This window comes from Opisthocomus hoazin, chromosome 30, assembly GCF_030867145.1.
Source record: "Opisthocomus hoazin isolate bOpiHoa1 chromosome 30, bOpiHoa1.hap1, whole genome shotgun sequence".
NCBI lineage: Eukaryota > Metazoa > Chordata > Aves > Opisthocomiformes > Opisthocomidae > Opisthocomus > Opisthocomus hoazin.
The window spans coordinates 2,870,946-2,884,008 of record NC_134443.1 but is presented as its reverse complement, the minus strand read 5'-3'; the positions used below and the strand labels follow the sequence as shown (position 1 = coordinate 2,884,008).

The following is a 13,063-nucleotide window of genomic DNA, read 5'->3' as shown; positions in this document are numbered from 1 at the left end:
TCTGTGCCACTTCTCTTGCGTTAGCAGAACAGGTACCAGAAGAATGAAGAGACTATAAGATGTAGTAAAAATCAGACAATAGATTCCAGGAAGAGGGTAGGAACAAAAAATAAAAGGGTAAACTTTCCTGTTTGAGGACGCTTCTTGCACGTCCCAGGAGCAGTATCAAGAACTGTTGCCTGAGCTGTATTCTGGTACCCCTGACTCACTTTGTTGCTTTTTTGTTTCCTGCTCTACTCCTTAGAGACGGGTGACAATCCGAAATTCCATCCTCGTTCCTCAGCTGGCCTTGCACAGCATCAGCAGAGGCTGGCTTTTGACCCGTGTGCTTGTGTAGTCCTCACGCAGACAGACCCGTGGGCTCTGAATTCCAGACTTTCCCAGCCACCCTCCCCAAAACCTGCGGGGCAGGCAGCCCAGCTCTGCAAGGGGAGCGATACCCAAGTGACAACCTGGCAGGGAAGTGAAGAAGATCTGTCTCTGAGGGACAAGGGCTGCTCCCCCACATCAAAATTGTGGAGCCAGAGAGTGATCCTGTGTTATCGACTGCGAGTAACCACGTGATAGCCCCATGCTTCCTTTCATGGCTCGGTTTCACACGGGACGGACCTCTAGTTTCAACTGACATTGGAAATGTTGAATGCTCCTGAGGGTCTGCCCCTCAGTGCACCATCACCAGCAGATGCAGGAGCTCTTTTCCACTCATGTATCCAGTCCCCAGGAGCCCACAATGGCTTGTAAATGTGCTGTGACCTGGGGGGCTGTTGGCCCACTCTAACAAAAACATCTGCCTTTATGGTGCAGAGTTAACACCAGCTTCCCCAGAGCCCCCCAGCCTCGTTCTTTGCTGTCTCGGGGTTTGCAAGATAAGCTCTGGTTGCTTTGCAGATTGCAAACGCATTTTCACGCACCTCCAGGGTGCTGCACCCCAGCTCCAGAGCTGGGTCTCGGTAGCCACCTGGGGAAGCAGCCTGCAGCTGGGCTTCACCCCTGACACGTCTTGGAGCTGGTGCAAAGAGGGGCCAGGAGAACCGGGGCTGAGGATGCTCTTATGCAGCCACCAGCCTCCCCTACCTGGGAACCCCACGAGTGTGAAGGGGTACTACGCACCCCACCGTCTGCTGAGGTGAAGGGTGCTGGGGCCAACCACCCCGTGCAGGGAACCCACCGAGCCTCGGCAAGGCACCAGGGAGGGTGCCAGGGTCTGATGTGCTTCAGAACGGGGAGCCCACACAGCCTGTGCTGCTCAGTTGGGACCCAAGAGCACTGCTGGCCCGGCTCCCCGCTCTGCTGGGAGCAGGGTCCCCCCACGCCGCCTTCCCTTTCCCACTGCTTCTCTGGTGCAACCTGCATTGAACCCCCCCCAGCCATCGGCTGAGTGCATAACGCATCGTCCCTGGACACATAACACAGATGCATTTTGTGCTTCAAGAAAGAAATTTTATTTCAATGCCATGGGCAGAAACAGATGACAGAGCTTTGGATACGGGTTTGTCTGTGCTTGTGGACAACAGGAAGGGATGATGCTGCTGGAGGAGTACAATCCCATGGGCACAGTCACCCTACCAACCACTTCAGTTGCCGTGATCGTGACCATGGTCTTGGCCATGGTCATGGCTCGTGTGACCCTGGTGGGACCTCTTGTGGGCTTCAATGACTATGAGACTCAGGGTGGTCAGGAACTCGGTGAACTTCAGGCGACCGTCACGGTTGTGGTCTGCTTTGGTGAAGAGCTTTCTTATGTAGTCATCAACAGTTGTTTTAGGCTGCAGCAGGACAAACATGAAAGAGTCAGCCTGAAGAACAGTGGGGTTCAGGGTCACCCTGTCAGCCCACAGCTGTGGCATGAGGCTCACCCAGCAAGGACTGCACAGTTTCAGGAAAACCCTAGAAAAATCCTCCCTCCCCCTTGGGAGGCTCTCAGGCACCCCCATGCCCCGAGGAGGTCACCACTCCTGCAAGCTCTCGCCAGTGTTAGGAGAGCTTGGCCATGCTTGGCTCTTACCGGCAGCGTGTTGTGGAGGAAGGGCTGGGCGGTCTCCTTCAGCAGGTCCGAGAACTCGGTCTTGCTCAGGTAGTCATCTATGGGTTTCTTCATGGCATACTGATGGTAGACGTTGACGATGCACTCCAAGGCGAGTTCCAGGTCGGTTTTCATCTTTCTAGGAAGAGACAGACAGCAAAACATTAAACCCCATCAGAGGACTCCCCTGTCCTCCGGGAGCCCCAGCCAGCCTCTGGCTGCCCAGCAAGGTTGGGTTCACTCATCCTAGTGGCAATTTCAGCAGCATGGAGCCTGAAGCCACCATTCGGCAAGGACCTACTTACCTATGAGCAGTTCTGGGGCTGACTTCTGCAGACAGTGGTGCACGGGAGGAGAGGAGCGGGCAGGAGCAGTGAAGGCACGGTGGAGGTGAGGTCTCTTTTATACTCTCCCTTAGCTACGATTTGTGACACCCTAAAATTTCCTTCAGGGCAATAACCCCAGGAATTGTGCAAGGCTACGCAGCACGCCCAGGCGGCAATTTCTTCCTTGGCTCCAGGAACTGGCTGCTCCCACTGTTAACGAGGGAGGGGACGCACAAAACTCGTTAGGGCAAAACAAGGTAACACCAAAAGAGACATTTGCAGGAAGCCAGCATCATAGCTCAGTGACGGTGCAGGGACTTTCCCAGGAGCCAGGACATTCCTGCAGAGTTTGGGGGTCTTTGCAGACATGATGGAAGAGGAACTTTTCCAGATCACACGGAAGGTGCTGGGTGAGCATCCTCAGTGGGGTGAAGCTGTTTTTTCCCAACGGATGGTGCGGTTCATCACTCCTGTATCTGCCCTGATGCTGTTGAATTTGGCTGGAGGTGTGGTGTCTGCGCCCAGAACACTGCTGCACGGGTGCTGGGGGATGGCCCATGCATCCCACCCGTCAGTCACCTCTCCAAAATCACAAGCAGCATTCCTCCTGAATCATTTCTTAACAGCTAGCCAGGGAGCCAAGAAAGATGTTATAAATCCGGGTGCACCAGCGTGCTGGAAACCTGCCAGCCAGTCTTGGGAGGTGGCACTTCCCGGTAGCCATAACTGCTGCCTGATGATAACCAAGGGTATTAGTAATCACTGCCTGTTCCTGGTGTTGGGGGGATGCTGCTCTTTGTGGGAGACCCCATGGTGCTCCAAGTGCCTGGCACTGGCTGCTAAACCCTGCGTGTCTTGGGGCAAAGACAGTCTGGGGGGGCTGGCGAGGAGTCTGTGCCTGAGGATGCCCAAGTGCTTCACCCCAAGTTTGTGCTTGGTGGGACTGGCACAGCAAAAAGCCCATGCTAGCCGTCGAGGCTTCTGGGAGATGGGAAGGACAGCGGTGGTGAAACTTCTCCCCACCAGCCTCCTAATCCAGGAGAATGAGGAACCGGTGTCAGGAAAAGCTAAAATTGCGTAAGAGTGAAACCAAGGGGCGGGTTGTGTGATGGCGGGAGACAGGCGTGTTCTCTCCGGGAAGGGGAGTCACGCAGGGCTGATCAGCGGGACACGGATGTTCCACCGGCGAGACGTGATGGGACACGCGTGGGGAGGTGTGAAGGGATGTGCCTGTACCATGTGGGGAGGTGGGAGGAGATGCGCATGCGCCGTGGGTGCTCATATGCTGCCGTTTGCTGCCCAGTCTGCCATGGAAGCCGTGTACCCGCACGCCGGGAGGTCAGGGCACGTACCCTGCCACGCCGTGGCAGCCCACGCTCCGGTGAAAGAGCCGCTGTGAGCTGTTGGCATCGGCCCCATGACCAAACGCAGCCACGGGGCTGGGAGTACTGGTGCTGCAGCGACTGAGCCAGTACAGCCCCGAGGGCACGGTGGCAGGGCGGTGACAGGGGTGTGGATGGGTGCAGGCAGGCTGGGATGCCTGCGAGTGGCATCACACCAGCTTCAAGTAGTCATGGATCAGGCACAAAAAGGGCAAAGGGCGTGCAGGGAGGTCCCTTTCACCTGCCTCTGGGAGGGCTACGAGGATGATGAGGGGCCTGGAGCATCTCTGCTACGAGGAGAGGCTGAGGGCACTGGGCTTGTTCAGCCTGGAGAAGAGAAGGCTGCGAGGGGACCTTCGAAATGCCGATCAATATCTGCGGGGTGGGGTCAGGAGGACGGGGCCAGGCTCTTTCCAGTGGTGCCCAGCAACAGGACAATGGGCAACGGGCACAAACTGGAGCACAGGAAGCTCCACATGAAGACGAGGGAGAACTTCTTCCCTCTGAGGGTGACGGAGCCCTGGCCCAGGCTGCCCAAGGGAGGCTGTGGAGTCTCCTTCTCTGGAGATATTCCAGCCGCCCTGGCCGCGGTGCTGTGCAGCTCTGGGTGACCCTGCTTGGGCAGGGGGTTGGACTGGGTGACCCACAGAGGGCCCTGCCAACCCCAACCATTCTGTGATTCTGTGATTTGCATTCTTGGGTGTTTCACTGATAGATATTTTCTTTTGCCCCCCCTAATATTGATGCTCAGGTGAGCATTGGATCTCAGAAGCTGGGGTTCATGGAACAACTCCTATGCCCTGCGTTTGGGGTGGAGGGGGATGAGCTTCAACCCCAGTCTCCTGGCAAACCAGCCCTTGCAAACCTGAGGGTGCGGTGCCTGGGTGGGAGTCATAGAATCACAGAATCATGGGTTGGAAAAGACCTCTAAGATCATCAAGTTCAACCATCGTCGGAGTCTCGGGCAGAAGGATGGGCAGAGCATTGCCAGCACCCAACAGGAGCTGTCTGCAGGGACACCAGCACTGGGTGCAGCCCCTCACCAGCTCCCTTCCACCCACCCCCGGCAAGAGAATAAACAGTGCCATGCATGAGGTTTTCATTTATTTAAGGTTCTAAAATGACCAGAAACACAGCAACAAAACTCTAGAATGTGAAACTTCGAAAAAAACTTCACGGCAGGCCCCCAGGACCCCTCACCCCACCGGCTGGCCCAGCTCCACGTTTTGCATTCCTCCAACGCATCGCCGCAGGTCGCGGCCAGGGCCCCCAGGAAGCTGACGCACTCCTAGAAATTCACTTCCTCGTCTTGGTTATGGCTCCGGTCCAGTCCATGCCATGGCTGTGGGCAGCGTGGGGATGGAGGGGATCTCGGGGAGCGACCAGGAGCTGGTGCAGCCTTGGAGCAGGGAGTGAGAGCACCCAGGGCATCGCTCCATCTCCATCCCGGGGGATGCTCTCCAACCCTCCTGCTTGCCCTGGTGCCAGCAGGGCAGGAGGGAGCAAAGCTCCTCCAGACCCAGCTCAGCACAGCCCCCAGGGTCTGTCTCTGAGCGGGCAGGGGGCTGCTCCGCATCCCACCATCATGTCACCCCGGGGCATTACAGAATCACAGAATGGTTGGGGTTGGAAGGGCCCTCTGTGGGTCACCCAGTCCAACCCCCTGCCCAAGCAGGGTCACCCAGAGCAGGCTGCACAGCACCGCGGCCAGGGCGGCTGGAATATCTCCAGAGAAGGAGACTCCACAGCCTCCCTGGGCAGCCTGGGCCAGGGCCCCGTCACCCTCAGAGGGAAGAAGTTCTTCCTCGGGTTCAGCTGGACCTTCCTCTGCTTCAGTTTGTGCCCGTTGTCCCTTGTCCTGTCGCTGGGCACCACTGGAAAGAGTCTGGCCCCGTCCTCCTGACCCCCCCCCTGCAGGTATTGATCGGCATTTCTAAGGTCCCCTCGCAGCCTTCTCTTCTCCAGGCTGAACAAGCCCAGCTCCCTCAGCCTCTCCTCGGAGGAGAGATGCTCCAGTCCCCTCCTCATCCTCGCAGCCCTCCACTGGACTCTCTCCAGTAGCTCTTCATCTTTCTTGAACTGGGGAGCCCAGCACTGGACACAGGACTGCAGATGGGGCCCCACCAGAGTAGAGCAGAGGGGGAGGAGAACCTCCCTCGACCTGCTGGCCGCAATCCTCTTGATGCACCCCAGGATCCCATTGGCCTTCTTGGCAGCCAGGGCACACTGCTGGCTCGTGGTCACCCTGTCGTCCCCCAGCACACCCAGGTCCCTCTCCGCAGAGCTGCTCTCCAGCAGGTCCACCCCGAGCCTGTACTGGTGCCTGGGGTTGTTCCTCCCCAGGTGCAGGACCCTGCCCTTGCCCTTGTTGAACCTCACCAGGTTCCTCTCTGCCCAGCTCTCCAGCCTGTCCAGGTCTCGCTGAATGGCAGCACAGCCTGCCGGTGTGTCCACCACTGCTCCCAGTTTAGTATCATCAGCAAACTTGCTGAGTGTGCACTCTAACTCTTCATCCAGGTCATTGATGAAGAAGTTGAACAAGACTGGGCTGAGTACATTGCGTCAGCTGGGGCCGGCAGCTGCAGGGTGACTCACGGGGTACAGCCCAAAAGCAGCTCCAGGCCATGTCCACACGCAGACCCCGGGGCTGGCAGAGGGGGCATCCTGAGGGGGGAAGCTGGGCCTGGATGAAGCAAAGACTTGGTGGCATCTCCGCTTGCCGGTGCCTCTGGGAGCAGCCCCGAGCTGACTGATGAAGGTCCAGCTCCCGGTGGGGTGGAGGCGGGGGACATCCACATCTGGAAGGGGCATGCTGCACATCTGGAGCCCGGCACGCAAGCCCAGGTTGGCCACAGATGTTCAGCGGGGGGGAAAAGGGGATCGGGGGAGGAAAGGGACCCTTACAGATGTGAGCAGGGCAGGCTCCGGGGAGGGGAAGGGAAGGTTGTGGCCTCGCAGCTCCTCGCATTTGTAGCCGCGGGCCGGGTCCCGCCATGCCGGCTGGCCGGGCGCACGGGCGAAGCCACTCCTCTGCGCGCCGCAACCCCACCTCGAGCAGGAACGCAGCCGGAACCCCGCTCCCCAAGGGTTCGCGTGGGGCGGGGGAGGGACAGGGCTCCTGGGTGACTTCCCGACGCAGCAGGTCCTGCCCCACGGAGCAGCAGGTTGGGGGGCAGATGGTGACCCCGTGTGAGCTGAATAATTACGGCTAAAAAAAGAGTTGTTCACGGTCCCGGTGCCGGATGGAATAGTTAATCCCTGTGAAAGCTCCTGCTTTCCCTTGCACGGCCGCGAAGCAGTTACTGGGGCTACAGGGCAGGGAGCTGCCGGGCAGCGCGCGCCGCTGACTCACGCTAACGTGGCTGGCAGGGATCAGCCCCGCGAGCAGTTTACGAGGGCTCAGGGAACACAATTTCCACGCCGCGGCAGAGCAAACTCCAGCTCGGAAGTGCCCTTGCTCTCCTTCGTTATCCGGTACCCGCAACGCACACGTGGAAGGGAAACGGGGGTCTTCCTCAACGTGGCTGCACCCCTGTCCCTGGGGCGAGAAACCCCCACGGCAAAGCACGCGGAAAACTTTAAAGCAACCTTTATTGAACGAGCACCAGGAAGACAGCGGGAGGGCGGCGGGGGAGGCGATGCAGCCCGGCGTCGGTGCCCCGCGCTCACTTCTTGCGCGGCATCTTCTCGGGGTAGTCCTGGAAGAAGTCGTTGCACATCATGGACATGCAGGCCAGGAAGGTCGCGTACTCTTGGAAATCCACCTCGTTGTCGCTGTTGTAGTCCAGGCTGTTCATGAGCTGCTGTAAACTGGTCTCACTGGTTTGTCCCTGCCCAGGGGAAAGAGCCGGTTAAAACAGGGGTTTGCATCAGTCCCGGAGTCCCAGCAGCACCCACGGGACATGGCACCCCCCCTGCCCCACACTTACGCTGAAGCTGGGCAGCTCCGCTCTGAGCATCTCCCTGAGCTCCTGCCTGTTGAGCTTGTACTTGTCCCCCTCCTTCCCCGAGTACTTGTGGAAGGTGGCGACCATCACTGCCAGCGCCTGCTCCAGCGGAGATGCCATGGCAGATGCCAGCCGGCCTGGAGGCACCGAGAGCACGAGCAGGTGAGGGCAGAGTTCGGCATCCCCGGGGACCCCCACGCCAAGGGGCCAACGGTCTCCCCCGGTGCTCCAGCCCACGCAGGCTGCTCCGGTGTCCGGCCCCACGGATTCCTCCCTGTTTTCACCCTCCCACGAGCAGCCGGGCTGGGTGTTGGCATCCAGTACCGGTGCTGAGCAACCTCTCAAAAAGCCACACCGATGGGGAGAAGGTGGGGGGAGGCAGCAGCCCCCTCCTGCCCAGCCAGGCAGGGAAGGGGCACAGGCGCTTTTCCAGCCCTCGGGGGTGAAATGCAGCCTCGGAGCTCTCGCTGCAGCGGGACCCTCGGGTTCAGCCCCAGGGGGAGAAGCTCTGCAGGGGGACCCCGCTGCGGGATGGGGCGGCCATGCTGTCAGCAACATCTGGAGGGCATCTGGAGGGCCAGAAAGGCAAGAGGGAACAGAGCACCGCAGGAAAAAATCAGCTTACCGACAGCTCAGATGAAACAGCCGAGGACGGGGCAGGGCGGGAGGCAAGCCGGCGTCGGGCTACGGCATTTATAGCCCCGCCTGGGACACCTCCCTCGCTACCCGGGTGGGAAGGCTCCAAGGCTGACCCTGCGCCGATCCGGACATCGGCTGGCGAAGGAGGAGCGGAAATTTTGGGAGCAGCCCAGGCCCCCCCGGACCGTCCTGCTCCTGCGCTGCCAAGGGGGCTGGTTTGGGTTAGAAAGAGCAAAATAAACCCCCGGGGCTGGATGGGGACCGCCTGGTCGAGGAGAATCCCTAGGGACAAGGGGTGGGGACCGCGTCCCACGGCTGCTGGCACGGGCAGGCGACGCCGGTGCGGGGCGAGATGCCACGCGCGGTGGTTTTGGCAGCATCCCCAGGGATATCTGGAGCCGCACGAACCCGAGCGGGGTTTGTCCGTGGCTTTGTCGTGCTGGGGTTTGGGTGAGGGGTTTTTTTTCTGGTTTTAGCTCGACTGCGAGCGATTTCTCTTCCCCAACGGCGAGCGCAGTGCGTCACGACGCCCTGTTGTGTAACGGAGCACTATTTTGGTGTCTGCATGTCCTGGGCGTGTGTCAGGGAGCTGAGAGGGAAAGTTGGGAGCCAGAGTCTGCAATCCCCTGCTGTGGGGCGAGGGCTGACAAGTGGCCCGAGTGTCCCCAAGCCTGGCTGAGACCCTTTGGGACAAAGGCACCCGCTGCTGCGGGGACCGGAGCGAGAAAAACAGGGGATGAAGCCCCTGCTGCTGGCCCCGGGTTGCTCCGACGCCCAGCGGGATGCGAAACCTCCCCAAACACCGCACGGCAGCTCCCCAGGTCAGGGGTTTCTTGAAGGACCATTTTGGCAAAAGAAATCCCCAAGCCTGAGCCTCGTCTCCCTGTTAGCGAATGCAAACTGGTGTTGATTACTGGGAGGGGCCAGCAGCTCATGGGGGATCTTTATAAAGACCCTGGGAAGGGGCAGAGCAAAGCCTGGAGCTGCTGGGGAGATGCTGGGAGGCCCTGAGGGCTTGGGGACAGGCTCTGCCAGGGCTCTGCTCTACCATGCAATGGTATGGATGCTTTGTAAGAGCTTTTTCTGCATCTGGAGTTGTTTCTCCGGGGTTTTGGGGCTGCTGGGGAGCAGCTGCAAACTAGCCCAGACCTGCTGGGAGCCGCTGCGGCTATGGGGAGGTGGAGGGGGGTGAGCCCCAAGCTTCCCAGCCGGTAGCGCAGGTTGATGTGACCGGGGAGCGGCCACTTATCTGCAGCTCTGTGGTAAATGTGGGGGGCTTGTGTTGACTTTCTCCGATGCAGTCCCCTAGCCTGGGCTTGCCCGTGTCCCAAGGGGGCTAAGGGTCTCCTCTGCCTGCTCAGAAACAGCTCCGTGCTGCAGGAACTGGGGACGTGCTCTGGCTTTCGAGCTCTGCACAGACCTCGCGTCTTGCAGCCTGGTTCCTCCAGAGCAGCTCTCTTCTCCAAACCCACTGCAGCTTGTGCCGACCCACGAGCCAAGCTGGACTCGGGGAAGCTCATGTGTTTTGAGCTCAACATGCGCCGAGCCTCCCTGAGCCAGCAAGAAGAGTTCAGGGGAGACGTCCCAGCGCTCGGAGGCGGCGCTGAGCTGTTTTGCTCAGCCCTTTCCAAAAAATGCCTCCGGGCGCTGAGTTGCACAGTGGAAAATCCCACGGAGGTGGAGGAAGGCGTGAGTCAGCCGGCTGCTCCCTAACCCGCGGCGCACAAAACCCTGCCGACGCACAGCCCGGCTTTGGAGAAGCTTTTATTGGAAGCCCCGCGGTGATGCTGGGGTGGGGTGGGGGTCACTTTTTGCGGGGCTGCTTGGAGGGGCTGTCCTTGAAGAACTCGTTGAAGGCCATGGTGATGCAGGCCAGGAAGCAGACGTACTCCTTAAAGTCCACCTCGCTGTCCTTGTCGTGGTCCAGGTCGTTCGTGAGCCTCTTGAACTCCGCTTCGTCCATTTGTTTCTGCAAGAGGGGACAGCGTGGTGGGGGTCAGCGGTTTCGGGGCGCGCGGAGGAGCGAGGTGCTTCCCCATCCAGCCCTGCTTCTTGCGAGGAAGGATGTAAAAAGCCTGGGGGCCCATCTCCCTGCCTTGAAGGAGGGGTTCCTCTTTGCTTTTTGAAGCAGGTGGCCCACAGCAAATAGACCTTGCAGTCACGAAAAAGCTTGGCTAAAAAAATTTCTCCCCCCAATTTAAACCACAAGCCAGAAGGGGAAGTGAGGGTTAAAAAAGGGTTAAAAAGTTGAAATCGGAGCAGGACTTTCTTTGCCAGTCAAAATATTTCTGTGGGTGTAAGAAAGCCAAGTTTCCTTTCGGTCTGAGCATGCTCCAGCTCTCTGGTCCTCCTGCCCTTGTCCCTCCTCCTCCCCAGAGCTTGCCCTGGAGCAGGAGGTCTCAGCGCGTCGCCCCCGGGCCGCATCCGTCGTGCGTGCTTTGGGGAAACTCGGAGACCACCTCAGCTCACCCCGGTTTCCGCTGTGCCGCGTGGAAAGACGCGAGGCTGGTTTGCTCCCGCTCGTGCCGGGGCACCTCTGAAGGACGCAAAGGGACGGGCCCCCACTTACGCTCCCGAAGATGGGCAGCTCCTTGTTCAGCAGCTCCTTCAGCTCCGCTTTGCTGAGCTTGTACTTGTCCCCTTCCTTCCCCGAGTACTTGTGGAAGGTGGCAACGATCACGGCCAGCGCCTGCTCCAGGGGACACGCCATCGCCGGCTCCCTGCGTGCCCGGAGGGCAGAGCACCAGGGATGGGGTCAGGGCAAGCTCAGGGTGGCAACCGGGGTCTGATCCCCCCCCACCCTGCCCAGATCAGTCTGTGATGCTGCGAAGGGGCAGCTGCAGCCCCGGTGCTTCTCGGGGAGGTGTTTTGGGGTGCAGCGACCGCTGGGTGAGTTGCAGCTGGAGAGCGAAGCTGCACAACGGGCGATGCACGGGGAAGGGGAGCAGAGACTCACCGGGGTCGGCACGGATCGGGCAGCAGCGAGGAGTCAGGGTGCTGCAGCCGGAGCACGGTGGCATTTATAGCCTGGCCGGGGTGGCACTGCCCAGCACGCCCCGCGCAGCCCCCTCGCCTCCAGGCTTTCCCAGCAGCTCCATGCAGGCAGTTTCGCCCCCGCCTCATTTTTGCCTAACGAGCTGTGTGATGCCATTAGTGGGAGATGGGTGGGTTTGGGTGCTGCCGGGAGGAGATACCCGTCCTACTGGGGACCAAGGCACAAGTCAAGGGATGGGCGCAGGGACTGGGAAAGGCTGGAGCATCCCTTGGGGCTCCCAGGAGAAAGCTGGTGACCAGTCCACGTCCCCCCCTGCTCCATCACTGCGCTGTCCCCACCACCACCAGCTCTCTGGGTGCCTGCGATCTCCCTGAGACAGATGGTCCCAAGCACTCCCATCCCAGTGACCCCACTGCAAACGAACAGGTCCCACAGCGGGGCTGGGGAGGTGACAGCAGTTTTATTCGAGCTATGGGCTGGGTCTAGATGCCGGCTGGCAGGGCCAGGAGCCTTAGCACACAAGTCATTGCAGAACACACAGAGGCAGCCCAGGAGGACCATGAACTCCTTGAGGTCCATCACGTTGTCCTTTTCCTCCAGGTCCTTCAGCAGCACCCAGAAGCTGCGCCCATCCAGTTGTTCCTGGCACAGAGCATCAGCGGGGCCAAGGACAGCACTCGTCAGCCATGGCACAGGTGGGCATCAAGCGCAACGGGTGGTTTCAGCAGAAGGGGGAACCTGTTTCAGGGAGGAGAAAGCCCCTCCCTAACCCCCACATCTTCCCCAGTGGTGGGGAGAGACATGAGGAGGCTGGTGGGACTCGGTCCTGGGTATCCCCATGCTCAGCTCCATGAAGCTGGGCAGCTCCTTCAGCTCGCCCTTGCTCAGCTGGTACTTGTCATGTGTGGAAGGTGGCAATGCTGGAGGCCAGGGCTTGTTCCAGGTTGGTGGCCATCCTGGAGGAGGGCTGTTCTTGGGGGAGCACCAGAATCAGGGTGGGCACCTGGCTTTTCCCTGCAAATCCCCAGTTATTTTTACATTGCCACCCATCCGCAAAAGCCTGTTTGGTTTGGAGGAGGGAGCCAGGAGAAATCGTTATCTGGCGAAACCCAAGGTGTCCTGGCCTTGAGCATCTCAAGATGGCCAACCCTTCAGTCTCTGGTGACTGCAGAAGCAGCCTGTCTTCCTCCTCCCAGAGACATGGTGGCTGGAGAGACCGTGGGGGAACACGTTTGGGTCATTTTCTGAAATCCTTCAAACCCCGCACGGTGCGGGACCTCGAGGCTGGTGTTGCTGCCAGGGCTGGGTTAGCAGCGGGCGCAGGGCGCCTAGAGCTGACCCCACCAGGGACGCGAGGACAGGAGCGCGGGTTCGAGCTCCCCAAATCGGGGGCCAGCTGCAGAGCCTGGCAGCCCCCATCCCTGTCCCACCGTCCCTCTCCCCGCTTGCCCTACGGTGCCGTGTGAATGGCCCCAGGGCTTTCCAGGAGGAGCACCCAGCGGTGCCGCTGCCGAGCCCACGGGCACACAAACCACCCCTGCCCACGCGGATGCCCATGCAACGTTCTCTCCGACACACCGGTCCCCTGTGCGCTGCAGCAGCCCCTCCTGTGCTCCCCGGGCTCCCCATGCACCCACTTTTGCTCCAAGCAGCTCCGGGGTGGGAAATAACGTGACCAGCACAGAGAGGGTGCGACTGCTCCGAGCCCCAGCCCGGATGCCGGGGTCCGTGCACGAGGAAGGGGAGCTGGG

At 60.2% G+C, this 13,063-nt stretch overlaps 3 protein-coding genes across 3 annotated transcripts; all 3 read right to left on the bottom strand.

Moving 5' to 3' along the window:
• Positions 1 to 1,574: 1,574 nt before the first annotated feature.
• Positions 1,575 to 2,158, bottom strand: LOC104326415 (protein S100-A12-like). Its single transcript, XM_009931197.1, has 2 exons — positions 2,006 to 2,158; positions 1,575 to 1,766 (listed from the first exon to the last, which is right to left on the bottom strand). Exons 1-2 carry the CDS (start codon positions 2,156 to 2,158, stop codon positions 1,575 to 1,577), a joined length of 345 nt encoding a protein of 114 aa, XP_009929499.1.
• Positions 2,159 to 7,302: 5,144 nt separating this feature from the next.
• Positions 7,303 to 8,393, bottom strand: LOC104326414 (protein S100-A4). Its single transcript, XM_075445161.1, has 3 exons — positions 8,304 to 8,393; positions 7,661 to 7,815; positions 7,303 to 7,561 (listed from the first exon to the last, which is right to left on the bottom strand). Exons 2-3 carry the CDS (start codon positions 7,796 to 7,798, stop codon positions 7,397 to 7,399), a joined length of 303 nt encoding a protein of 100 aa, XP_075301276.1. The 5' UTR covers positions 7,799 to 7,815; positions 8,304 to 8,393; the 3' UTR covers positions 7,303 to 7,396.
• Positions 8,394 to 10,121: 1,728 nt separating this feature from the next.
• Positions 10,122 to 11,289, bottom strand: LOC104326413 (protein S100-A4). Its single transcript, XM_009931195.2, has 3 exons — positions 11,274 to 11,289; positions 10,887 to 11,037; positions 10,122 to 10,286 (listed from the first exon to the last, which is right to left on the bottom strand). Exons 2-3 carry the CDS (start codon positions 11,025 to 11,027, stop codon positions 10,122 to 10,124), a joined length of 306 nt encoding a protein of 101 aa, XP_009929497.2. The 5' UTR covers positions 11,028 to 11,037; positions 11,274 to 11,289.
• Between the last annotated feature and the right edge of the window lie 1,774 nt (positions 11,290 to 13,063).